General features: G+C 38.8%; 2 protein-coding genes across 15 annotated transcripts; one reads left to right on the top strand and one right to left on the bottom strand.

The window, feature by feature from the left end:
• phf21aa (PHD finger protein 21Aa) lies at positions 1 to 22,691 on the top strand. Of its 10 annotated transcripts, none has more exons than XR_003292452.1 (18): positions 2 to 302; positions 4,612 to 4,666; positions 5,208 to 5,297; positions 5,447 to 5,479; positions 5,587 to 5,652; positions 8,411 to 8,560; positions 10,009 to 10,254; positions 10,513 to 10,596; positions 11,741 to 11,998; positions 12,170 to 12,328; positions 12,430 to 12,481; positions 12,559 to 12,638; positions 12,749 to 12,806; positions 16,709 to 16,731; positions 16,830 to 16,987; positions 17,758 to 17,833; positions 19,103 to 19,206; positions 19,394 to 19,639. XR_003292452.1 is itself a non-coding variant. In XM_026267680.1 (18 exons), the coding sequence occupies exons 3-18, from the start codon at positions 5,241 to 5,243 to the stop codon at positions 19,970 to 19,972; spliced, it is 2,205 nt and encodes a 734-aa protein (XP_026123465.1). In that variant the 5' UTR covers positions 3 to 302; positions 4,612 to 4,666; positions 5,212 to 5,240; the 3' UTR covers positions 19,973 to 22,691. The 10 variants fall into 10 exon arrangements, 7 of the variants coding, with proteins under 7 accessions (XP_026123465.1, XP_026123464.1, XP_026123468.1 ...); XM_026267680.1 differs by having other exon boundaries at positions 3 to 302; positions 5,212 to 5,297; positions 16,808 to 16,987; positions 19,394 to 22,691; XM_026267679.1 differs by having other exon boundaries at positions 3 to 302; positions 16,808 to 16,987; positions 19,394 to 22,691.
• Positions 19,960 to 27,534, bottom strand: LOC113106103 (ras-related and estrogen-regulated growth inhibitor-like). 5 transcript variants are annotated; one of them, XM_026267688.1, is made up of 7 exons: positions 26,827 to 27,534; positions 26,540 to 26,635; positions 26,388 to 26,444; positions 26,186 to 26,259; positions 25,128 to 25,275; positions 24,658 to 24,751; positions 19,960 to 23,849 (listed from the first exon to the last, which is right to left on the bottom strand). In XM_026267688.1, exons 2-7 carry the CDS (start codon positions 26,610 to 26,612, stop codon positions 23,618 to 23,620), a joined length of 678 nt encoding a protein of 225 aa, XP_026123473.1. In that variant the 5' UTR covers positions 26,613 to 26,635; positions 26,827 to 27,534; the 3' UTR covers positions 19,960 to 23,617. The 5 variants fall into 5 exon arrangements, with proteins under 5 accessions (XP_026123473.1, XP_026123472.1, XP_026123475.1 ...); XM_026267687.1 differs by having other exon boundaries at positions 26,540 to 26,617; positions 26,827 to 27,530; XM_026267690.1 differs by having other exon boundaries at positions 19,960 to 23,830; positions 26,540 to 26,617; positions 26,827 to 27,522.
• Positions 27,535 to 27,667: the final 133 nt, after the last annotated feature.

The following is a 27,667-nucleotide window of genomic DNA, read 5'->3' as shown; positions in this document are numbered from 1 at the left end:
CATTGATACGCCGAGCGCACAAGCTGTGGGTGAATGGGATGGAAGAAGAGTTCTTGTTTTGTATATCAGTTTCTGTCTTTTTATGTATTTTTGGTTAAAAATCAAGCGAACAAAGCGAAGATTCTTTCTATTACACTGAACAAAACTTTAAGGCGCTAAAGGGAGTAAATTCATCCGCGGGGTAACGTTAGTGTTGTACTGGTGAAATGCTCGGCTATTTGTAGATATATATTTAAATAATTGGTGAGTGTGTGTAAGTGTATGAAGATCGGGGTTTGACTGCTGGAGGAGTGTGTACAAGGGTAAGTGCACCTCGGTTTTTTTCATCTTCATTTTGTGAACTTTTGGGAGCGGTGTCTTTGAACTCTTTTCGTGTTCTTTATGTGATTGTGTTGGTAGTGGTTTGGTGGATGTGAAAGCGCAGAGCCAGCGCAGGGGGGTTTTGTTCATTTCTCTTTATTGTAGGAGTTGCTGGAGAGAGAGTGCGGTTGCAGTCAACGAAACCTTATAACTTACAGCCGTTACACAATAACGCCTCGAACGGCACCGAAACACCCTAAAAACAACACTTGGTCAGCAGAACTGCTCTAATATGGATGAAAATGCGATTCCAGCGCGTGCCGTAGTTTTCACACCAAGCCATCAAACAGTCACGGGATGCCATTATAAATGTACTTTGCGCTTACATTCACAAGACCGAGGGACGAGATCTCGAGCAATAAACCGGATAAAGTGTGTGTGTGTTTGTGTAGTCTTGATGTGTTGAGCTCGAGCAGCTTGTGCAGTGTTGAGCTACTGTTATTGTTAAGAGCCGCTAGGGCGACAAGACAAGACGTGTGATCGTGAAAGATTTCCCCAGTTCTTGTTCTCGGCACCACGCCTTGACATATCAGCTCAAACGCGAGCTCGCTGTGATAAAGTCTCATTCGATCTGCTCTCTTAAATCTGTAAGGAAAGTTGTAGGCCCTGTGTAGTGAGTTTGATGTGTGATTGTGTGAGTATATAAAGTGATGGTGCTGTTTCCGGTGTGGATGCGCTGGAACGCTAATGATGCTGCTGCTGCTGATGATGACCTTCTGAAGCTTTCAGATGGCGCTCGCTCCGCTTTCACGACCGGACCGACAACAGCTGCTTTATAACTCTCAGTGCGTTTCACTAAATGATGTGTCCTTTTTGTATTCGTGCTGTTTTAGTGATTAGCTCAGCTGGTACTGAATAGCCGTATGGTTGTTTCTCATCAAAATCACACCCTGTTTTTGATAATTTTTCTTTTCTTATTTTTGAGCTTCAAATGGCTACATGTACTAAGTTACTAAAGAATACAGGATTCTCTTCTCTTCAGTTTTGCCATGTTTAATGCATGTGTAGCTGTGCTCGTCCATTATCAACTATGTTGACTGTACAGCCATTTTTTCTTCTCTCCACCTGCTTTTTTCTGCAATGAATTCATCCTGTATAACACTTGACGTCTCACCGCTCTTCTAGGATGAACTTATCATTTATGTATGCATTATCAAATGATCCAATTTCATGCTTTTGTTTGAAATAATGATTTTATTTTTAGTTTCACAGTTACACACACACACACACAGTTGAATTTGTTGTGTCAATAACATGTAAAATGTCAGCTTTTACCTCCATGTTAGTACTCTTCTCACTGCATGCTGCCATCATCTTACTTTAACATAAAGATGGTGAGTGGATGCCAGAGTTTTTTATACCAAGTCACTTGACCCGAATGGTTTCAGGGCCCCCTTTTCAGCATTTTTTTTTTCTCAGACATAAGGCCCACACATTCACTGCCCTCCCCCCTCCAACCTCTCAAATGTCTGTTTCCCCCAGGAAACAGAACCCATTTACGGATTAAACATGTCATAGATACTCTCAATATGTATTCAGTTAAATTAAATATATGTTCATGCTCGCAGCAGTACAGTGACAATGTCCAATCATATATACACATTAATGAATTTTCTCTCAGAGTAAATGTTTACCGCTAAAACGAAGCCCTCAAATTTGTGATTAAATAATTGGATGTTAGTTCTCCAACATTATTGCAGTGTCTCGACTCTCCAGTTACTGGGACAGGCTCCAGCATCCACGGAGAAAGATGTTCTGAAGACTTGGCTTCTAAACAGATAGACTAATTGATGGAGTGATGCAAAGGTTACAAAGACTTCATTAAATTCCAAACCTGTCAGTTGCAACAATTGCTCTCTTTCACCTTATCTCCATTTTGTTTGGAATATTTTTGCCCTATAGTAATAGAGTCCTGCAGTTATAATGTATCTTGATTTTCCCATTGGCTTTTGGATTATTGCAGCAAATATCATCTGTTAACAACAAAAGTGTATCATAAATAAACACTACTTATATTAATTTTGAAGCCTAAATACAATTGGCAGCAGTAAAAAGCTAAACAGGCTACTGCTTCCGAATCTTTCGGAAAGTTCAATGTGATGACATTTGATGTCCCTGATATAACCTCTGTAGTCCCATTTAGCAATCGACTTTTTCAACACACATAAAAGCTTAAAAAATCACTAAGGGGCTATTACTGATGTATTTTTTTGTAGAATAAAATGAGATAATATCTTGAGTGTCATACACACAACTTAGTTCAGGCATTTACTCAAAAATCCATTTAAACAAAACAAATACATATACTTAAATAAGATTGAGCCAGAAGTGCAAAAATACTCACTTATTTCAAGGTTGTGGGCTACAAAAAATATATATGATCGCTGCAGCAGTCTTTTAACATATTAAGTATTCCATAAAAAAATTAAATAAAAATTAAAGCAATCCATTCACCTTCATCATGAAGGATTATATCAATATGTGAACTTCAGAAATGAAACATAGCTTGCTGGGCATATATGAGTGAATTAAGTGTTAATAAAACAGTTGCATATGTGAAAGAACACTGCTTTGACTGGGGGCCTTGAAAGCTTGGTTCAATTTGATTAGGTTTGAGTGCAAGTGTAGGACAGAGAATGAGAAAGGTGTATCATGTTCCTTTTCTCTAAGGAGTAGATCTGAATTACTTGTGCTTCAGCCTGTTTACTGAGCCAACAGGTGAGGGTTTGGTGCGCCAGTCTGATCAGGCAGGTGTAGTGTGTGTGTGTGTGAGTATGAGTGTTATGATCACTTTGGCTGTTTGCCCTTACTGAATACAGAAGTCTCAGAAAATTGCCCTCTTTTGCTCTGCTGTTCTGCCGTGGACACTTAAAATGCAGGATCTGATGTTGTTCATAGGAAAAATATAATACTTTCTGTGGGTTTCCAAGGTTCGTTAAATATCCATTTTTTGAATTCCTTCGTCCTGAGACAGATACATCAGTGGCTGGTGGGGCTATAGAGGGTGGCACTCTGAAGATGAGTGAGAAGCTCTCAGTGTGTGGAGTGCCCATCTGGTAGTCTCTGCTTTCATTCCGATGAGAAGAGAGTGATGATCTGTGGCAGAGACAGAGACTGATTCTGGGACACACAAGTACTGAGAACAAAAAATAACAGCTCAAACAAACCAGAGAAAGCAGGAAGTGAGGGAATTTGCACTGGCATTATTTAATTCACCTCCAAAGATGGAGCCAGTCCACTTATACATCTATGAATGAGGACAAATTACAATGTTCAATATATAGTGCCTGGCTATAGTCCTGTATTAAACATTTTGACAATTTCAACTCTCAACATGGCGAGTGTTAAATAAGCTAATTGCCTGTTTGTTTAGTAAAGAAGGTACTTGTTATTGGCTGGAAATGATTTACAGTCTGGAGTAGTTGATGCTTTTACTGAAAGACAAAGCCAGTCTGAAGATTTGAGTTAAGACACAGATTCCATTGAATATCATGTGGTGTATGATGGTTACACACTACAATTTATTAATATTTTAGCTTCAGTCTTTAATTCAATCCAGTCGGAGGAGATCAAACATGTCTGATATTTTGAGCCTATTTTAGAACACATATTGTTTTCATTTGATAGCTTCTCCAAGCAACACTGTGCACATGCTGCGTGAATTTGTTGTGATTGGAACGACTTCAGAGTCTGGTAGTGTATGATTCTCAGTCGTTTAGCTTAAGATGGACATATTTTCCTTGTTGACTATTACAAAGTCGGTAAGTTTATGATGCCCAGTGTTTTAGAAAATGTTTTGATTTTAAAAGTAATGTAGTGTATTCCAGCCTTTTAGATGCATGCTTTCTCATAAGAAGATTTTCATAGAAGCATTTTATAGTTCTTCCATTTCAGGAACCTTGATTGAAAGGAATAGTTCATGCGAAAACTAAAACACTAAAAAACCAACATGAGGGTATTTATGACAGAATTTTTATTTTGGGGTTGAACTATTCCTTCATCAAAGAAAGAAGCATAGTTTTATTTTCCAGTAAGCCTCCAATTTTTGGGTCCTCTCAAGATAGGATTGAATCTTTGCATGCAGCCTAAATCTTTTTTTTCCACAAAGCTTCCACTTTACGTGTTCCTGCTGATATCTCTTCTTCAATATTGTTCTGATGTAGATTTGTCACTCACAGTCACAGAGCGCTGCTGCTGTGTGTGTGTGTGAGTGTGTGTGTGCTTCTTACCATCCTCTCTTGTCTATTCCAGCTCCACCCCCCACTCTGCCAGTTGGATGGTGTTCAAGACGGCAGACGTTGGGAAGGTATAGAATAAACCATTGTCCTAAGGGGGGCGCACACATTCTGACACAGCTGTGATGGTCAGCTTTATGGTGTTTCACTGGCTAGCTAATTAGCTGAAATGTTTTCCTGAACTACACAGTGTAATTATTACTCAAAATCAGCAGCAAAGCAACACAGTTCAGAGGAGCTTACTTTACAACAGACTCTCAGAGGCTGAGAGAGACGGAAACAGTTAATGCATGCATCAGCATCATTTCCCCCCAAAGAAGAATGACAGAGGGAGAGATCAGGATTGTGCATGTGCAAAAGAGCGCTGTTCAGTTTGATCCGTGGTGTTCAGGCAGGATTTGATGAGAGTAGTTCTGATTGAATCAGTACACAGAGATATATCCTACTCACGCTGAGCAGATTTACAAACACTCACTAGCAAACTTACAGATCTGTCATGGCATAGTCAAGCACACTGTGAGACCTAAAAAGTTATCTTCTTTTTTATTTGTAGTCATTCAATGACATCTCAGTTAATGAAAGAATATCCGCTGTCTTCCTCTAATTCGCCAGGAAGCTGTGTTGGGTTTTTGGAAGAAGAGATCGATGATGGAACTGCAGAATTTACAGGAAGCACTCAAAGTGGAAATCCAGATCCATCAGGTATCCCCACAGCCCTCCCCTCACACCATATGGATGGAGTGTGTAATTGTTGAGACTGCAGTACCCTCGCCGTCCTCTAGAGGTCACTGCATCGACATGTGTTTCCCACTCTTAAAAATGCTAAAACTTTCTCTCTCTCTTCCTTGCAGAAACTCGTGAGCCAGATGAAGCAAGATCCACAGGTGCGTCTCCCTCACTGAACATTTCCATTACTGTTTGATCGATACGCTCTCATATACAGGCCGCTGGACTAGTGTATCAGGGAGGAGTGTGTGTGTTCTTTGTACAGAATGCAGATCTGAAGCTGCAGCTCCGTGACCTGCAGGCCAAGATCACAGCGCTGAGTGAGCGGCAGGTGAGAGCTGCTCTCCGAGAGAACCCCTGCTGCCATATCAGTGTTCTCTACGAGCTACACGTGTGTCTTGATCAGTTCAATTACTTGGGGTCTGAAAGTCCCCGTGTGTCCCGAGAAAACAAGGCAAACTTGTTAGGTTATGAAACCCGTGTTGCATCATGGCATTGTTTTGTGTCGTATTGTGCATTTGAACATTTGTGGTGTGATTTGTGCGCTGTGGTTTTGTGTTGCCAAATGAACAATTTGTCAACGCAGACACAAACGCTCAAATCTATTCTCCCCTCTTTTATTTGACATTTCAATACCTGATGATTAATGTCTGGGGATGATTACGTGGCGTACCGTTAATCGCTTGAGCTTACTGTACAGAACCCAAAGTTCTGTGGAGGAGATGGAGAAAAGATGCGTTGTAGACTGCAGGCAGCGGAGAGGAATTTTAATGAGTGTCACAAAGCTTTTTAAAGTAACAGCACAGAGTAAAAACACACACCTGAAATCCTTCTGCAGAGAAAAAGGAAGAAGTGAAACAGCCCTATAATCACTGTGACTGGCATTCAGAAATGTAGCAGCCTGCAGCGCTGTTTAATAAAGTGCGCTGCCTTCCTCGCTCGCACACATTTCTGTGTCCGGTGGAGTTCTCCCAGATCTAGGAGTGTGTGAGTCTAACAGATGGTGGAGGGAGCCTGTTAAAGCTGTAATCAGTGAGAGGACTGTGCTTTGTGTTCATATTCATTAATGTATCTGTCATTCTGTCTTCACTGGTTACAGAATCAACACATACTCAGCTGAACACAAACAAGCTGTATTGCACATTTGTAGCTTGCACCGAGTAAAGCCAGGCACTCTTACAGCCATCTGAAAGTTTTAATATCTCCCTCCTTCTGTCCTCACTTTATGATTCTTATAGATCCATACTCTCAATGTTCCTTTGTGTACACATGCTCATGTGTATGTGTGTGTGTGCAAGTTTTTTGATGCCAGACTGCAACCCAGACAGTAAATGGCTTCAAATAAATTGCATTTGGAGTACGTAAGGAATGATTGTGTTCACGATTTTGAATCATATGCTTTTTTTCTGAGTTGAGTTTCTTCTTTGCACACTTATAACTGAGCTCATTACGTGTGTAAGTATGCAGATGGTTTATTTTTCATTCTTCTACATATGACTTCCAATTCTGTCTCGTGCATTGTAAGGTGATTGGTAATTTTAAAAATGTTTTTCATTCGAGTGTTTAAAAAGCTTATTATGTAAATGTAGGACTCAGAGTAAATGCTAATGGTCTAGTTCTTATTATGTGGCAATCTTTTTAAAATAGAAAAAGATTAGATGGCATTATAAATATGAACAGATGAATATTTTAACCTTTAAAGGTCAATGTATGTTCTATTAGCAGAGCCCAATAGAAATGTATAACTTATGGTGTTTTCTAACAAGTTAACCGAACACCCGTCCATTTATCATTTAGACCGTGTTAATTAGTTCATCTTCTACTCACCCTCGAAGCATCCTAGTTGTATGTGACTTTCCTCTTTCAGAATAATCCAATCAAAGTTATCTAAAAAATGTCCTTGCTCTTCCAAGCTTTTCAATGAGGTAAGCGGGTGTTTGTTGTCAACAGTTCAGAAGACGTGAAATAAAGTGCGCACATCTGTAATAAAGTGTTTATTACGTTTGAAATCTGGATATATGTCTTAAAAAAACGCATGGATTTGCTATAGGGGGACTCTATTCACCCCCGGAGCCACGTGAAGGATGTTTTATTACAGATGTGCACACTTTATTTCACGTCTTCTGAACTGTTGACAACACCCGCTAACCTCATTGAAAGGCTTGGAAGAGCAAGGACAATTTTTTTTATATGTCTTTGATTTTATTGTTCTGAAAGTAGAGAGTCACATACAGTACACATAGGATGCTTCAAAGGTGTGTAGAAGATGGACTTATTTCCATTCTCGGGTGAACTAACGTTTAAAGTCCACTTAAAAAATAATAATTCTAAAAATTTTTAAAAATTACTGTTATTCTTGTGCACAATACAACGGAACAGAAAATATATTTTGAAGAATGTTTCAACTGTTTTTGTTCATACAACTGGAGTAAATAAGGTCCAAATTAACTGAACTCATCGACTTTCATCATAAAGACAAAAAAAAAAAAAAATGCACTGAATCAATCTTCAGAATATCTTCTTTAGTGTTCCACAGGAGAAAGTCATACAGGATTAAAATGACAGGAGTGTGAGTGAATGACAACAGAATTTTCACTTTACAGTGAATGATCCATTTCACAAATATAAGGGTACCTTGATAATGGTCTAGAGAGATTAATGGTCATTAATTCAATATATCTTTCTCTAATTACTGAGGTTACGCTTGATTTGAAGAAGCATTGCTTTCAGCTGTGTACTGGACATAGTTCATAGTCACAACTGATGCTAATGGAATAATATATTACTGCTAAATGTTCCTGTTATGCCGTAATCCATTTGTTTTTTTAATCACTTTTAAGAGGTTGTTTAAGGCAGAATACTGTTGGCCCCCTGCCTGAGAGAGAAAGAGACAAAGAGAGTGATGTTCAGCTGTAGGGACTCCATGTTCCCTCTTGCTGTCAGTGCAAAAATGGCCCAAATCCAACATTACAAACTCTCTTATCAACAGCAGGCAGAAAGAGAGGTTGTGAGTGAGAGAGACTTCATTGCAGGTACGAGACGGAAGACACAAAAAATGAACAGGCGCTTATTCTCTCTTTCTCCCTCAGAAAAAGGTGGTGGAGCAGTTAAGGAGAGATCTACTGGTGAAACAGGAAGATATGAAGTTACAGACACTACAAGCCGATGGGCAAACGTCTACCTTGCTCATCACACAGACACAGACGCCTCTGCCTGCTGCCAGCCTCACTACTCCACAGGTACCCACACAAAACACAAGAAGGAATACTTCACTCTGTCAGGTACAGTAGGACTCCATACAGGGTCCCTCTAAAGGCAATGCCATTTAAAGGATTAGTTCACACAAAACTAAAAATTCTGGTGTTAGTTACTTACTTCCATGTTCTCCCAAAACCATATGTCTGAACAAAAAAAGGTTAGCAAGCTCCAAAATTATAAAGACGCATCATAGAACTTTTATTTTAAAAAAAAAGGTCCATATAGAAATATTATTAAGAGAAATTTTGGAATATTGTGTTGGTAATGCTTTTTCATGCAACTGGGCTAAGCAGGGGCACATAAAAGAGGTCCATGTGACTCCTGAAGCCATATGTCTCTATTTTGTTTCTATGTTTTGCCACGGGATTTACATGAGATGATGCTGACCCTCAGAGGACCCCAGATGATGCTAACCTTGAATCAACAAACAGAACTAACAATTATTGCTACATGTGTGACTGCATCATATAATAACTATTAATTACTAATATTGATAGTTCATCGTCTGACTACGTCTTGTATTATTAATATTATTTTATTTTTTCTAAAATCCTGTCAAACATGCACAAACTACTAGCTACTACTAAATATTGTAGAAACATAATTTTCTGTAAAGTTGCTTTGTAACGATTTGTATTGTAAAAATCGCTATACAAATAAACAAATAAATTGAATATCATCGCTTGGTGTAAAGAATGGGCTTATAGTTTAATTTTGTTATCCACTTGATATTTGCCCTAATTCTCTTTGGCATATTCATGAAAGTCAATGAGAGAAGAATTGGTTGTTTTGAGTCTGCGGTCTGAATTATTTATGCATGAATCGAAGTGATCTTGTTTTTGAGACTTAATAGATACATTTACACACATCCAAGTAATTGCATTAATGGCTCAATATGACTAAAAAACTGTTTTTTCAGAAATACTTTGTGCACAGTTTATATCTTAGGAATATGTTTATGATTATGTCCATCTTATGAACAGGACATTAGAGGAGTACTGAATATTAACATATTTAAGTATTTGTAAAAAATACTAAAACCTCTGACATATGTCAGCTTTCTTTTTAGATATGGCAATTACACTCACTGTTGCTTTGGTACCATTATCTCAGTGGCTTTTTTTATTATAAAAAGAGTGACCAGAATATTCTGCAGAGCATTATGTTCAGTAAGAAGACTAATGGAAAGCCCATTTCGCCACAGGGTAATTGCGAGTTTATATCTCGCATTTCTGAATTTATTACAGGTAATTGCAAGTTTCTATCTCTCAATTCTGAGAAGAAAAAAAAGACAGAATTGTGAGAGACAAAAGTCGCAATTACCTTTTTTTATTCTTTATTCGGTGACCTGAAACGGGCTTCCATACCTGACTTATAAAAGGAAAACATGAACACGTTGACAACAGCGTATGTGTTTGTGCCCCCGCAGAGCTCTGTGGTCCCTGTCATTGCTTCAAAGACTCTACCTCTGGTGCTGAGAGCGGCCACATCCACCTCACCTATCATCATGACACCAGCACCTACTTTCACCGTGGTCACAACCCTCGGCAGCACACTCCTGGCAAGCCCTCCTAGCTCAGACCCTCAGAAGTCCCCAGTAAACTTCCAGCCGGTCATCCAAACGACCAATCAGGGAGCAGAGCCAGTGCGGGTCTTACCCAATAGCACCGTTGTTGTAAGTATTTCTCAAGTTGTTTTGACTCGCGTTATAGAGCAAGAAGAGTTTTGTTTTCTTATTCTCCCTTGTTTTGCAAGCAGCATGTGAGTTGGGAGGCTATTTATTTTAGATCAGGATTGGTTTGGTTGATTTTAGACACAATTGTTCCATTGCATCTGCCTCTATCTATGACTAGTTAGTTATTTGTTGTAGGATGTGTGTTGGAGAGGTTAGTAAGGTTAAGTAAGGGTGTCTTAATGGGCGGTCTTGTCACAGGTGCAAGCTGCCTCCCAACCAATCAAAGTTCCTCAGTTTGTCCCACCAATCAGACAGACAACACGACCAGCCACTCTACCGCAGGTTTGTTTCCATAGAAACCCTTCACACCCTACTGTCTGGCTGGACTAGTGAAAACCCCTCACTGCTGAGTGTTAGTGTGCATCTATATGTCTGCAGGTGTTACTTTTATGTGTGATATTTTCTTCATGCTCCACCTTGTTTTCTTGAACTGGATTTAATTTCTTTGTGCTTGCATAGTGTGACATTTGCAATCCCTGCTTTGGCTGTTGCTTTTGACCCTGCAGTAAACTGATCCTTAACCCTGATCTCTCTCCAGCAGCATTTTGTGCTTTTGTATTCTGTTGTTTATGCTATTTGTTTGTGTGTGCATATAATGCTAGTGTTGGTTAGTATAAATCATGCCTCACATAGTATTATTATATTACATATTGGTATGCAAGTTTGAGGTTTGATTTTTTTTTAATGTTTTTGAAAGAAGTCTCTTATGCCTAACAATAATGCATTTATTTGATCAAAAAAAAAAATGCATTAAAATAACTGATTTCTATATATTCAAATGTAATTTATAACAGTCATAACTCCAGTTTTCACTGTGACATGATCCCTTATTATTATTATATAAATAGTTCAAAAGAACAGCATTTATTTAAAATAAGAATAATTTGAACATTATAAATATATTTTAAAAGTATTAATAATAAAAAAAAAAAAATCTTACTTACCCCAAACTTTAGGTAGTGTACGAATATCACATAGAAATATAGTCACTTGGAAATGTATTGGAAAAATGATTCCTATTATATTAAATAATAAAATGTTCTTTATAATTCAGTACATTACATACTTCACAAATAAATGGTACTTCATTTCATTTTATTAAACTCGATGGATGCAAACTAAAAGGTAAGAATTATATCATAAACATTATAATAATGAATTATAATATTATTAAATAATAGACAATAAGTACCTGTAGACATCTTTTAATTGTGTCGGAGAGGAGCTGGTGTTAGTTGTGTTGTGGAATGTACTGTACTGTAAACTGAAATGTAGATGTGAAAGTGTCGCTGTGTTTGACTGCTGAGTTAAGCATCACTTTCCTGATACCCAAGTCATTTTTTCACTGCTTAGGTCCACCTTTTATTTTCTCCAGTCATTCCACAAATAATCATTCTCTTTTTCCTGTGTGTGTGTGTGTGAGCAGGTCAGGCCAAAACCTCCAGCATCTTTGTCTCCAGCTGCTGGTCAGGTTTCTGTGCACACCTTACAGTCCCCGGTGTTACTGAGCACAGCCCTTCCTTCCTCTGGTCACGTCCAGCAGATGCGCATCCTCAATGGCCTGCCCTTCCCCAACAGCTCTAGCAGCACAAGCATCCTGATCTCCCCATCTATACACACGCTACCGTCTGCGCAGACACACACACAGCAGTTACCTCACAAAAGCCCAAGCTCTGACAACACGGTGAGAGAAATGTATTTAGCTGTGTTCTTAAACAGTCATTAGTACATAAAACGTTTATTGTATTTGTGCAGTCATGGTGAGCACAGGAGACTTCTTTCAGAAACATTTCAAACAACTTTACTGACCACAAACTGTAGTGTATGTATTAATACATCTTTCTTCCTGCTTCAGATATGCGCAGTGGAATATGGGACAGAGCCAAAGACTTCATTGCTCATCTCTCCAGACACACCTACACACACTTCACCTCCACTGTCTTTAGATGCACCATCTTCACCTGCCCCCACCAACACACACACGCCTTCCTCCAAACATCAGGAGAGCCCACTGGTAAAATACACTCATGTTTACATCACAGTTTATAATGATGATAATGATAAGTATGGTGATGTAAATTATGATGATTATAATGGCGCTCATTCTTTCCACAGAAACTGGCCTTCATGTTGTCTCTGGGACTGGTCACGCGCGACTATTTAGAAGGTCAGGAGAAAAAAAACATGTGTGGGTTTGTTTGTGTGCATGCATGTGTATTGACCTTTCGTGCTTTGTTTGTGTAGAGATTCAAAGCAGGCGTCAGGAACGCAAAAGACGAACAACAGCAAATCCAATATATAGCGGAGCCATGTTTGAACCAGAGGTAACAAACACACACATTAAACAAAGAGCAGTTCTGTGCAAACTGATTACAGATATCCAGTGGAATGAACCATTATTACATTTACATATCCATGCTTCTGTGTGTTTCAGCGGAAGAAGAGCTCAATGTCGTATCTGAGCTCCATAAACCAGTCCAGCAGGAAGAGAGGTGAGCTTTCTGTGTCTTTATTAGATACTCTGCTTGCAAAAATCCAAGTGCAGACATCACAAGTTGTTAGATGTGTTTGCTAAGGCAAGCATCACTGTTGCTCTTGCTCATACTTTGGGGATTTAACTTATCCTCCGTTTGTGCTACTGATTATAAAAGGGATATTCAATGAAAAATGAAAATTCTGTCATTATTTTGGCGTTCCAAATCTGTAAGACCTTTGTTCATCTTCGGAACACAAATCTAAATATTTTTGATCAAATCTGAGAGCTTTCTGACTCTCCATAGACAGCGAAGTAGGCCCAGAAAGGTAGTAAGGACATTGTTAAAATAGTCCATGTGACATCAGTGGTTCGACCGTAACTTTATGAAACTGCGAGAATGCTTAAAAAAAAAAAAAAAAAAAAAAGTCTTTATTTAATTTATTCTCTTCCATGTCACACTTAGACGCATGTTCACGACATTACCGTGATGCATTCAGGCCCATATTAACCATTGGGATAGGTGAAAGGAGGGGGCCCATGATTAGCTGTGGGGTAAATTGACTGGCGTGCTGATCGCCAAAGCCAACACCCACCCCCCTTATTAATGCTGTTATTTAGTTGAGCTTTCCCGTAAATTCCATGCATTACCATTTGAGATTGAAGCATAGAGATTGAAGTCTTAGTTTGGTTTACCAATCAAATGCATTTATTTTATATTTGACGTTTGAACGATATGTGTACGTATCTATCAGGTGATCGCTGCCCAGTAGCCTATGTCTGCAATCACCTCCACTCTTCACTTCGTTCTGGAGTAATCTGGAAATGGTCGCGCAAAGAACAAAATTCGATAAGTAAAAATGTCAGCAATTCTGAGACAGAGGGGCTCAAAAAATGAAAAAACTATACAAAACAAATACAAACAACAGAAGAAAAAGTCAGTAAAATCCCCAGCTATCTAGGTAAGAAAATCAGTCTTTTTGCGTGTCAAGATGTAGGCTAAGCTTGTCATTTAAATGCGTTTTAAACAGGTTTTAAAACAAATGGTTTAGACTGTTAATGAACATCAAGCAGTGGTAAATACGTGCATTAAGATGGCTTCAGCGCACACCTGCTCATATTACAGCTGACTAAACTTATCGCTCCTTGTGCTTAAATGTTAAAATACACAGTTATGTGCCAAAAAACATTGTATTTGCGGTTATCCTCATAAACACAGTTATTTGTGTCTTAAATGAACGTTAATAGTTAAAGATAAAGCATGTGTAGTGTTTGGCTATATGAGATCCTGGATATGATGAGATCTTAAAAGGATAGTTCACCAAAAAATAAAAATACTGTCATCATATACTTAAACTCAAATTCTTCTAAACCTCTATAAAAATAAATTATCCTCCAATATAAAAGTTTCTGGTCCCCATTGACTCCAGTAGTGTATTTTTTCATACTATGGAAAGTATAGGGGCCCAGGAACTGTCTGATCAACAGTATTGTTCTAAATATATTATTTAGCTTTCAACAGCAGAAGGAATCTCATACAGGTTTAGAACAACATCAACAGAATTTTAATTTTGGGGGGAACTTTTGCTCTAAAGCAGCCCAATATAGCTGCTGTTGCCATTTGTGTCAACAATGTAAATCAAACATCAGAAAGAAAATCACCTACTGTCCTGGACTGAATCACTTTTGTAAGATAAATAACAATGAATGAATATTGAATATATACAGTGGAGACCATTCAGACTATTTGTAAATCAGACTATCAGTTTCTTATTATCTTTGTTCTGTTGTAGCTAATTGGTAACTGATTACTTGTCTCCAGTAAGCATATTTTTTTACTAAGGCTTGTGATATTGAAATTGGTAACAAAAATTATGAAATTTCAGTGCATCAACAATTTTGATATGGGATAAAAATCCTATTTCAAGCTTTATATCATTATTGTGATGGGGCGGGGGGGGGGGGGGGCTGCAGTAAGTCATAGCCCCAGGGGCTAATGTAGTCTTAATGCGGCCCTGGATGCATTAATGACAGAATTTAATTTTTGAGTGAACTATCCCTTTAAAGTCACAATTCAGCTTATGAAGGAAGAAATATTTTCTTCCATACTGTAACACATATCCAAGTATAAAAGAGACTTGGTTCTATGCATTGGTTGTTGAGTGAATTGGAGGCAGATCTGATTGAGGGTTTGCAGTAGATTGTAAGAAAGGGGTGGAGTTTAAGCAAAAAGAAATCTGTTGTTTCATTGGAAGCACAAATTACAGCATTTAGATGGAATGTTACAAGGTAAAAAAAAAAGAGAAAAATTTAGTCAGAAAATGCAAAAATTGAATTTTGCATGTTTCAGGTTGAAAACTATATGCAACTGTGAGCGCATCACAACATATATTATCCATATCTGTGAAATGTGACTAAACATCCACAGTGAATTGTCTAGTTTTATTGCTCTAAAAATCACTAGCCAGCTATTATTCCGTGCTTTAAGCCCCCTTTCTACACCTCTCATTCTGAACTGATCCACTCTGCTTTAGTCCCATCAGTCAGTCTCTCTCTCTCGGTCTCACACAAGCACACATTCAGCAGTAATGACTGTTTGATTATGTAATGTGCTTACAGGCACTCTGCTGTGGAGTGGCCCTGGAGTGCATGTGTGAGGCAGAAAGAAATGACCCTGCAGTGTGTTAAGTGGGATAATGACTGTCTTCAGGTTTCTCTAAAAGTGTATACATTAGTAAAAGACTTCGACAATGTTCACAGCCTACTTTATAGATTTACAATTAGACAAGTTGTGCACCTCCTTAAGGTGCGACAATCCTGCATCATTAGTGTACCATTAGTCCTTGTATAGGACAGACTCGAGTCCATACACTAAAAACGCAACATTTACAGTTGACCAAAGTTATCTCATGATAATCTTTGATTTGGCCAGGCTGAAATGTCCACCCAGAAATGAAAGTAGCCATTATTTACGCACCCTTATCATGTTGTTCCAAAAAATGTATGACTTTATTTTTTCTGTAGAACACAAAGATATTTTGAAGAATTTTTCAGTTGTTTTTGACCATATAATGAAAATAAATTCAGAGATGTCTTAAACAACATTTACTCCTGACTTTCAATGTGTGGGCAGAAAAAACTGAGACGTTCTTCAAAATGTCTTCTTTTTCCATCTAATGGTAAACTTTCCCTGTAAGTTATATCCTGAAAGAACCAAAGCTGTAAGTGGCTTGGGACAAATATCTGTCAGAAAGTATGTGAGTATTAATGTGATCAAAAGACAGAATCAGAATAACTTGCCAAATGTATGCTTCTTGATTTGTTTGAAGGCTGGTTCCTTCTCCAGTAACTTCTCTGTGTTTGTTGAGAAGCTAAAGGAAATATTTCTGTTTTGGCACCAAGTCTCCTGCCAAGTCATATTATCAACTATATCGTTTAGTTGTATTTAGATCTTGACTTGGGTGTAAAATGATTAGAGCTCACTTCATTTTTTATTTATTTGTATTTTTTATATGATGTTGAAACTTTGCTACCCTGTGTAATGTAATAGTGCTTTTAGTACCTGTTGATAAAAGACATCCATTTAATGCCCAGTGCACGCATAAATGTGCAATATCTGTTGATATATGATGCTGCATATTCACTTAAAGCCTGGTCTTAACTGTTGACAGCATCTGTGTTAGCTGTAGATGAAAATAAGCTTCTTGATGCCTGATAAGCTTCTTTTGAATCACTGCCCTCTGATCCTTCTTTGTTATTGGCATTTCTTATCCCCATCTGCCTTTATCAACTGATTTGAGGCCAGCTTTTGCAGAATGTGTTGTTACCCAGCATGCAATGCTTCCTTTTGTGATCTAACGTTGCTCTCTCCCTCCCAAACTCCGTCACACCACCCCCACCCGCTCCTTCCTGCTACCCTAGCCAATGAGGACAGCTTGTCAGAGGTATGCTACACCAATGTTATGTCTGCCTTTTCCTTTTCTTTTGTGTTTTGTTTGTCTTTTGTTTCATCTCACCCAGGTCGCCTTTCTAAAAACTGCAGTATTGTGGAGCGGGGGGCCCCTCCCCCCAACCACCAGCAGCCATCATTCTGCCTCCCCAGACCTTCAGCGGCCCACCGCGGGCAGCCCATTCTCCCCTGCCCTTTCACTCACCCTTCCATCACATTCACCCTCACCCAGCCCCAGCTCGGCAGGGGATGTAAGTAGCTGTGATAGTCCTCTACAGTTACTGAGACACAATTCAGACTCCCCTATCCCAATGTTCACCGTGCTCACCAGCGACACCTAGTGGTAGCGGAGGTGAATTAAGGGTCTCAGGTAACCGAGAGATTCATTGCCATTCACTCTCGTAACTCATTTCATTTTTTGTACCATGTCATGTTTCACTTTTGTCACTGGTCTTACAAAGTACAGTCTCTATAGTTTTCTTAACTCTTTCAGGGTACATTCTTTCAATGTAGAGGCTATTAATATTAACAGGATTGTAATTTCAGAGCAAAATTAGACAAAAATTAAGGACTGTTTTGCACAGACCAACCAGAAATGTTCTATTTAAAAACTAGTGCAGTTTAAATTTGAGTAGAGACTTAAGTTTGATTGACAAGTGAGTATTTAGTGGTTGCTGTGGGCAGAATCTCATGCGATACTTGCTAATCATCTGGGCGTCACGCAGCTCTGCCCAAAATGCCAGAACCAGAAGCATGAGCCTACAGTTCTGCTGTTTAAGACCTCTGAATGATGCAGGACCTACTATTAATTCAAAATACTGATAACCAGAAATTTACATCAAGACTGCTCAAAACTTTGTAAGTTTAGGTAGCCTCATTTCCTTCTACTTCATTTGTTTTCATTGCTTTAAATTCATTTTCACATCCATTTTGAGTGTTTATGTTTTTGTGTGTATTGCTTTGAATGTAGACAGTGAACAATTGTGTATTTCAATGTTATTCAGTTGCATGTTTTCTTCAGATTTTGCAGAATGAAGATGCCATTGAGTGGCCAGGGACTCTTGCTATTGTCCATTCCTACATCTCCTATAAAGCAGGTTAGGAGCTTCACATATAACTAATGCTAGACAGTGAACCTGCAATGACAGAATGGTGTAAGATTACTTAAACCTATATTTAGAGTTTAGTTTGGAACAAAGTCTCTTGTTATGAGTTTATGAAATGCTTCAGGATCTTTGGAAAAACTTAATTCTTAATTCTTCAAGTCATGAGCCAAACCAACCAGCTCTGAGATGAATTATGATATTGCACTCTTTGAGAATAGTAGTAGTAGTATATGACAATCAGGAGAAAATCTTTTTATGCACTACAATCTTTTGAAGCATTGTAAATTATGTAATCAAATAATAACAGTGGTACATTATAACACTGTAGATGGCAGTGTATTTCACCACCTGGAATTTAGCAGTTAGCCTAAAGACCATTTGTTAGTCCAAAGTTTGAAATTATATTGACCCAAGGCCTGTCCACAGTCAACACCTATTTGAATGTTTAGCATGAAAACTCATGAAAAAAAAAAAAATGCAATTTCACACTCTGACAGTAGATAGCACTTAAGGAAAAGCTGAAATACAGCCAGAAACACGGACAGAATTATAAAAATTGGATTTAGTTTTTCTCAGTATTTGATTTGCTTTTACTTTCATAGCTCCCTATAATTATGTTCAAAATGTTACAACATGCTACGATAAAAAAACACAGGAGTAGTAGAAAGTTGCCTACATGTAATATAAAGTTTTACTTGTAAATATAACTTTTCAATAGCTCTGACTGATTTTGAATTGTAATATTGGTCACCCCTCCATTTACAGTTGAGTTATTATGCTAGAAAATACAGCTTTTTCAAGAGCATCCATGGATGCATGGAACGAGAAAAAACACAAGCACTTTAAATGCAAATGCACAGTTCAGTTGAATGATAAAGTATAGCAAGTGTGTGTCATTTTTCATTTTTAATATTAGATATTAAATCTTAATTATACTACATTCATAATATGTAGTATTATTAAGAATGTGCATTATCTGACAATGAACAAGAGCATATTTATAAATTAACATCAACCAAAATGGACAAATGTGTGAAAGACCCCCAACCCATTCTCTGATCCCCCTGACTGTGCCGACTAACAGCTGCTCCAACAGAAGCCTCCACAGCTCATCTCATGGTAGATCTGTTTCAAAAAGGGTTCTACAGAATTGTTAAAAATCAATTTTTCTATGGGGAAAATTAACTAGATTTTTGTTATACTTCCGGAACTAACTTGTGCGTTCAATCGAGATTTAAACATGCACTCATTTCCCTACAGCTAAAGAAGGAGAGAAAGATCGTCTGAAGACATGGAGCACAGAGCTGCGGCAGGAGAGAGAGACGCTGGAGCACAGAATCGGACAACTCAGCAACTCTATAACAGTGAGAGAACTCTTAAGTTCATATCCACTTTTGATCTGCACCATGAGTCATACCACTGAAATTACAAATCCAACTGATGCATCCATGTATTATTCCACACCTCCAGAAGGCCACTATTCCATAACTATATAATGATGAGATTTTGGATGTATGAGTCAGCAACACTGTATCCTCTCTCCCCGCACAGAAATGTATGGACAGCAAGAACAGCGTATTGGCCCAGCAGGGAGAGATGGAGGCTTCGCTTGAGAAGATGAGAGGGCTGGTGCGTCTGATCAGAGGGATCCAGTTCTCTCCCTTCGTCTGTCCCGGGGCCATGGCTAACGGAGAAACGTCCCACAATGGAGCTTCCAAACCCAGCAGCTCCAGTGCGGTCACCACAGACACAAACAACAACACAAATGCCCCAACAAGCTCCTCAGAAGCGACGGTGATCATTAGCACCCTCACAAACACGAGCGATACCTTAAAGCAGATCGCCATGAACCACAACCCAGAGGCTGCAGGTGTGAAGAGCAATGAGGCCAGTGAGGAGAGCGCACAAAATAACAGCACGTCCAGAATCAAGAGCCAACCCACGAATGCAAACGCTGCAGCCTTCAGCAATAACAGCAGCAACCAGGCACTTCTCGGTACCAACGGAACCGTGTCCACAGGAGAGGAGAATACAAAAAAACACAAAAACAACAGCGACCTCAGCGGCGTCCCACAGGCCCTCCTCGGCTCAATCGTACCCCTTACAGAAGTGACCGAGGGGGTGAAATAGCATCGACTACCCTGCCGCAGTTGGGGCCTAAAGCGTGCCAGTTAGCAGTGTTGTTGATTCGTGTTGTTGTTTCATCTCTTGTATCTATGAGGGAAAGAAAATCCATAGTGCCATTTACTACATGCAGGAAGGAGGTTCCTTAAGTACCAGCAATGTGTATGCTCACGTGTGCACACCGAAAAGATTTCTACAAAGAATAATGATATAGAAAAGAGTAATAAAATTTAAAGTTATCACACCATTGTGTGCCTGATACAGTTGCCATAGCACCTCTGAGTGGGAACGCTTCTGAAGGCTGGATCGGGGTGAAGGTCTCGTCCTGCTAGATGAGTAGTGCAGCTTCCTATCAGGTCCTGTAGCTCAGATCTAAGACATAAGATACGACGTGTTGAGGAGTTCAGCGTCCGTTTTGTCTGTGAAACACTACCGAGGTGCAGTTGTTTCGTCTAGTTTTCAGTTGTTGTGTCTCCAGGACGTAAACTTGGAGCGCAAACACAGGTTCTTTATCACACACTGACAGAAATACAGGTCTTCCAGGCGTTCTTCTGGAGGTTTGACTAGTATCATTTGCATTCGTCTATCTTGTGGTGTTTTTAAAAACCGAGAAAATAACATTTCTGTAAATATGTTTTGCTATTTTTTACACATTATTTATAATTTTACGATAATATTCCGTAGTTCAGTTCTGCCAAATAATGGATGCCACAGGGAACTCTTCTTTTCGAGTACTCTGAGCATTAAATAGATATTTAAGAGTAGTAGTGTAGTATTTGTAGTGTCAGTCCTGAAGTGTCTGTGAGGTAAATTCTGACCATGCCTTATCTACTAAACAGATGTGATTTACTGAGAGCGCGGTTCAAGCGCCGTCACAGAAGGGAATGATCTGAGATGTCGCTCACATCACTCTCGCTCCATTTCCACATCCAGAGGATTTTTTTATTTCCCCAAAACTGTAGCAGGGGTCTCATGCCTTGTCCAACGACTTGGGTGGAATCATGCAGTCAGAAATATCCCATGAAACCGCTATGCCAGTAACGTTTTGCTTATGGGCCAATTTAAGGGCTTCTGTTCTGTATCGTTTTAACACACTTTACTACACTGTTCACTGTAAACCTGTCCAAAAGCACAACACGGCAGACGTTATTCGTGCCTAGCGCAACTACTTCTACCAGTGTCTCCTCTGTTAGCGCATTATTTACCGCATCGGAGCTCTCTCACCGCTGTTTATTTCAGTGTGTGACTGCACACAAACAAGCACAGACAAACACACCAGACCAGTTTAACACCTGTGCCAAAATGACACTTCCATGGTGTAAAAAAAAAAAAAAAACAAGCACAAGAAATAATCCAGAAACACGGTGGTGTCAAACGCTTTTGATAAAAGACAGAAATATCTGCAGTGTTTATTATATCTTCATTTGAGGTTTGTGAGTGTTTTCAATGCTAAACATGCAGCTCTGGCCTGCTGTAGCCTCTGTGTATTGGTTGCCTTAAGTTCTATAGACTATGTTAGGCTGTTTCATCGTAGTGTTATGACTTGTCGGTGTCCTAGAGTCAGTTGTCAGCGAAATGAGTGCGTATTTTTCCCTTTTCGGAAACAGAATCTTTATCATCTAGTGTGTGATCATTCAGGTTGTGTTAGTGAGGACGGTGCCTGCGCTGCCTATAGTGAATCTGACCACTACACATAAGAATACACTCTAAAGTGCTTGAGTCTTAAATCAAAACATGAAATACATTGCTGGTATGTTCGTTCACCTTTTTATGAAACCGTTTATGAAAAAACGTCCCATCCCAGTATGATGATCTGGGTATATCCGCCCCCTCATATCGCATATGCATTTTCAAAAAGGTTTTCAGCAATCAGAAGCATTCACACATTTTGTCTGATAGAAGCTAATACGGAAACATATTTCATCACAATTGCGAAAAATTCCAAAGTGGCATGTAGAGAAGCTGCATTCTGTTGGGTGGTTTAATGGTATGTCAGGTTTTCTAGTGTATTGAAGAAAAAGAGAAGGGATGAGAGCCCTTACATAAATGCTGATCAGATGTGACATTAGCAAATGTCATCTCTCGTCCTTTAGAGCCAAGAATTCTGAGGCCAGATGTGTTTAGTAGGACTGACGGTGCTTCTGTGACAGATGTACTCTGATGAGATAAATAAGAATCTACTGTGTCTCCTCATTCATGTTCCCTACACATGAGAATTGGGTATTGTGTCCTGAAGTGTGTGAAATCTGATCTCCTCAGATATTAATAGTGTTTACCGAGAGCTCAGCTCAGGCTTTTGTTCATGTTTTCAAGATGCGCATATTAATGCATATGAAGATTCACATTCTTACACCTCATGCTGTTACCTCATTCAGGTTGATGAAACCCTCAAGAAAAATCAAGGCTAGATTATTGCAACGTGAAAACAAATCAGTGCTTAATCTAATGTCCTTAACTATTAATTAAGAACACAATTTACATCGATTTGTTGTATAAAAAGTGTCTAGATTCTTTCATATTAGTTTTTAAAAGGGATGTGTATTGCTCTTTTGTTTCATTTTACTTTTCTACATTTTGTATGTTTCGTTTCTTAATCTTGTGTGTTGCCTGATGTCTGTTTACCTTTTCTCATAGAAGTCCATGTGTAAGTTATCTGAATATATAACTTCATGAATTCTTTCTGTTGAGGAGGCTGGATATTACTGGAGCATTTGATCAATTTGTATTTATTTATTTTTACCATTTTTGCTAAATAAAATTGTAAATTAAATAGTCTTTTTTTTTCTTGCTAGATCTGTTTTAAATTGAAGCAGCAAATGGATATTAACACTTTCGTACTAATGTACATTTAACCAAATACATGCACAATTAATAATACAAAGTTTGGCATTATGATACATTTTGAAAGCATTTTACTCCACAGAGTGGACTGTGCACAAAGGCAGGATCTAAAGTCTAAAAACAGCTGTGGAAGATAGAAAAACAGCATGTAATTGGTTCTGTTCCCTCATGACATTTCAATCTCATAGAGGCATGTGAGAATGAAATTGGATCAAAAGAGCATCAGAATACCAAGTCAGAAGAGACAGATCATCTGCCATTTTAAATATGACAAATCACACTAGACAAGCGCAGTCTATCAGAATACATTTAGTGCCTATAAACAAACATTTATGACTTCTCACACATAAAATTTATTTAAATACAGAATGATTATTGCACTGGAATGATGTCATTTACAGTGAAATTGATGCAAAATAAGAGGTACACTGATCTCAAGTGGTCAAATGGATCCATTTCAATTTTGAAATACTTTATAGTAAAACGGTTTAATGCACACAGAGGCTGGCTTACTGTAGAATCTCAACTTTGTTCTGTTTGTTGGTCCAACATGTCAGCTTCTGGTTCATTCAGTTACAAAAGTTTAAGGTGAGACTACTGTTTGTCCAAACAATGAAAGGGAGAGTTTTAAGGGATCCAGTGCATATTTAAAAACACAGCTTTTTGCTGCTTTATGTTTTCTGTCATACACACATAGCAATGTCCATGACACTATTTGGAAATCCATAAGGCACTTGTTTTCCGAAAGGTTTGTTACGCCAGGATACAGCACTACGGTAGTCATGTCTGAACTGCGTTTACTCTTTCTGGTCACCACTGCATGGTTTTACTCCTTGTGAGTTTGTTTTTGAGTGCATGTCTCATCTGCAGCATCCGTGAGCGCTTGTCCATAGCCAGCAGGTGGCGCTGGAACTCCTGACGCACTTCACGCACGAGCTGCGCGCACGCGGCCTCCACTGCCGAAGAGTCCTCTGCCACAGACAGCTCAAAGAAACTGCACCTGCACCACCAGTCAAACCCTGACTTTAACACACAGCAACGCCTTCAAATTCAAAACATTAACTGATGTAGTTCAGGCATTTAAATCAAACTGAAAATCATCTCAGTGTCTCCACAATCTGATGGGTAGTGAAGTGGATAAATCAAAATGTTTGATAAAAATGGATAATAATAAAATTAGGACAAAATCCTGTAGTAAATAACTGGCTTTTTTATTGTAAATTGTTTTGAGTAATCAATGGAGTGTAATGAAGTTAATTATACATTATTATAATTAAAATGCAGTGATGATCAAAATTATTAGAACGCTAGCATTTTCTCAAAAAAAAAAAAAAAATCTTCTGCTGTAGTGTGTCAGTAGGTACCGGTAATATCAGCTTACATTTCTAAACATTCATTTTTCCATTAATCGTAATAATGCCGTGAGTTTTTTGTTTGCACAAGGAGACTGACAACAGCTAGTGCTCCACACAGAGATCTGATCTCATCATCATAAATCTGTCTGGAATAACATGAAGAAACAGAACAACCTCAGACAGACTCAATCCAGAAGAACTGTGGAAATGTCTCCAAGATGCTTCAAGAAACCTGCCTTCAAAGCTACAGTACTGTTATAAGTTTTAGGCACTTACATAAAAATGCTGTTAAATATAATGTCATAAATATATTTTATTATTTTATTTACTTCTATTAACTAAATTAAATCAACATTTGGTGTGACCATCCTTTGCATTTAAAGCAGTTTTTGCCCTTGCTGCACTTGCACATAGTTTTTCAGGTAGCTTTTGCAGGTTTCTTGAAGCATCTTGGAACCTATATTTGTATTTATTTCATAGCAAAAGCATACTGACCTCAGGTCTGAGGCTAAAGCCTGTCCCTCATCTGTCCTCACCACACGGCCGTTCTCCATGTCACATTTGTTGGCAACGATGACTGCTGGAATACCTAGAAGACACATACGCACACACAGACACAGAATGATGTAATGGATGCTGTGGCTCTGAAGAAGAACAGACTGCCATTAAAATGACAGTACCTGGAGATGGATGGCATAATAAAAGACTGCAGTGTTGTGATCCTCTCTCTCTTTATCTCTTTCCACATATCTATCTGTCATTTTCAAACTTACACTCACAGGCTGTATTGTTCTATATTAAGAGTTCATGCCTGAGGTGAAATCTCTGAACTGAGACCAATTAAGGCAGGCTGAGTCACACTGATGGATAACGGCGCTATTCGCTAGTTGGAGGGGCCATATACATAAACAGGACTACTCGCAGTAGCACTAAGAGCAGAACATCTGATCAAGTCTTAGCCTTACCAAGCGTTTCTTTGACATGGTCAATCAGTCTCTTCAGGCGCGACACAGCCTCAAAACTGCTGCGGTCCGTCACGGAGTACATAATGAGAAACCCATCACCCCATTTAATGGAACTCTCCAGAGAGGACGCCGCAGGACCTACACATTCCTAAAAACAAACAGATCTGTGAGGATAGAGCTGATGCACATCTGGACTTTCAAAGATGTGATTCTAAAAGCAAATTTGAAGCACGAGGGATGTAAATTAAATCCACAGAACCAGAACATCCTGCTTCTCAAATGCAGTCGTTCTTAATCATGGTCCTCCAGTCGCAGCACTGCACATTTTGGATGTCTCCATTATTTAAAAGCATAGTTTTCCCAAAAATGAAACCCCACTGACTTTCATTGCATAGACAAAAATAGCCATACAATGTTTCAGTGTGCTGACAGAAATTATTTTGTACTCCAGAAAGAAAGAAACCATACAGATTTGAAACAGCATGACGATGACAGAATTTTCATTTTTGGGTGAGCTATCCTTTTAACACACCTGATTTATATCATCAGCGCATTAGGCTCTAAGACATACACTGGGTGTATCAAAGTCATCCAAAACTTCAGAACTGCTAGACTACTGCATTCACACAGATGGTAAAGCTTCAGTCAAATCCTATGACTTAACAAGTGCTGCTCTGCTGTGTAACATGATCAATGGCAGGCGGGCGGTTAAAGCCGCTCCACCACATGAAAGGAAAGGAATGGTTCAGAGAGTCCTGTGTCTCATCAGCTGTATGACAAGACAAGATCATCCTGCTGTGGATAAATATGACAGTATAAACAGCACGGCGGCAGATGCAGCGACAAAGAGATACACAGGGCAACTTTTTTGAGCAATGCTGCTTGAGCATTTTCCCAATGAGAATGGGTAACAAATTTCTCTCTGGATATTTTATATCGGTTGTGGGCCCGGTGTCTCATCAGGTTGCCCATTGACGGCAATATTTCCCAAACCTTCCGGGCAACATTGCTCAAAAAGTTGCCCTGTATATCATCAGCCTAAGATCTAGGCTCTGTACCTTATTAACAGTGTCTAAAATCTCCAGCTCAATCGCCTCCTTGTCCACAATTTTCTGACATCTGTAGGTGACCTCTAAAGACACAAAAGGTATATGGCATGTCATATGATGCAGATTACTTGACTACAATGCATTTGCACAAATGTTAAGAGCATGGAAACCGCTTCACAGCATCAGTGAGTTTGTATTTCATTTGTTTTACCCCTTTTATGTTCATACTCTCCAATGAAACGTCTGGTGATGAATCTGACACACAGAGCTGGAGTTTAAAAGAGAAAAACAGATCAGTTAAGAGTCATTGAGACCAACCAATAGTTATTAAACCTCCCAAAAAATAAAACACAGCAGTGTTACCTGTCTTCCCACAGTTATCTCTTCCCAGCACCACCAGTTTCGCCCTCAACATCTTCCGTACAGATTCTGACATGATCACTGTGGATAATATTATATCTGAATATAATAATAACACTTAGAGATATAGGCCAAATAAAAGACCGCAGCTACTGTTTGTAACAGGTGCTTTTTCTCGGGATAATCTTGACTGCACTTCCGCGACGATAAAGATGATAAATGCGGCGGAGCAGAGATACAACTCTGTAAAAAAAACCCGAAAAGAAACAAAGTTCCCCAGAAATACTTACTTTGCTCCGCAAAGTTGTTAAAAGTGCGAACAGTGCTTGACTCTATATCACTGTGTTCCAGTGGAGACTCTTGAGGAGTTCATATGCTGCAGACTCTGCTACTTCTGCGCTCCCCGTCTGTCTGCTTTTCGTATAATGACATTAAAAATAGCGCGCGCGCGCACACACACACTATGGAAAGCACGTCATTGTTCAGCGTGGTTTCTCTTCTTATTCCACACATTCATATCCGGGCTCGGGTGCGAGACTCATTAATTAAACAACCAGCTGATTTATCGCCTTTAACAGTCGAGCCCCAGGAGCAGCAGAGACAGACCATTCGCTCTTCCGGAAACAAAACCATTAATTAACACGGACTAAAATTAAAGCTTTATATTTTTGCCCTGATATATCTTTTACTCAGATTACAGCATCAGTGCACCTGTGAGAAAGAAACTTCTAGTATGTAAGCGTTACTGATGACATGAACTAAACATAATTAACAATGTGAAAGAAGTTCATAAATAGCAAGAGGTTTGCCTTGTTTGGTTATTCATGGCAAATTAAATTTTTGAAACAAATAATGCACTTGGCAGAGATATAAACAGACACATCTACTGCCGAGGTGTCATTTATTAATTAAATAATTTTACAGGTCTGTCCGTTTCAGTAAAAAAAAATAATAATAATAATAAAATTATATATATATATATATATACATATACATATATATATATATATATATATTGTTCACAAGACCAATAAAGAGTGGCAAACATCACATTCAAAAAGGGATAATTCACCCCAAAAATTCCATCGTCATTCTAAAATTTATACTCTCTTTTTTCTGTGGAACATTAAG

This window comes from Carassius auratus, chromosome 7 (assembly GCF_003368295.1).
Source record: "Carassius auratus strain Wakin chromosome 7, ASM336829v1, whole genome shotgun sequence".
NCBI lineage: Eukaryota > Metazoa > Chordata > Actinopteri > Cypriniformes > Cyprinidae > Carassius > Carassius auratus.
This window is presented reverse-complemented; position numbering and strand designations above follow the sequence as displayed.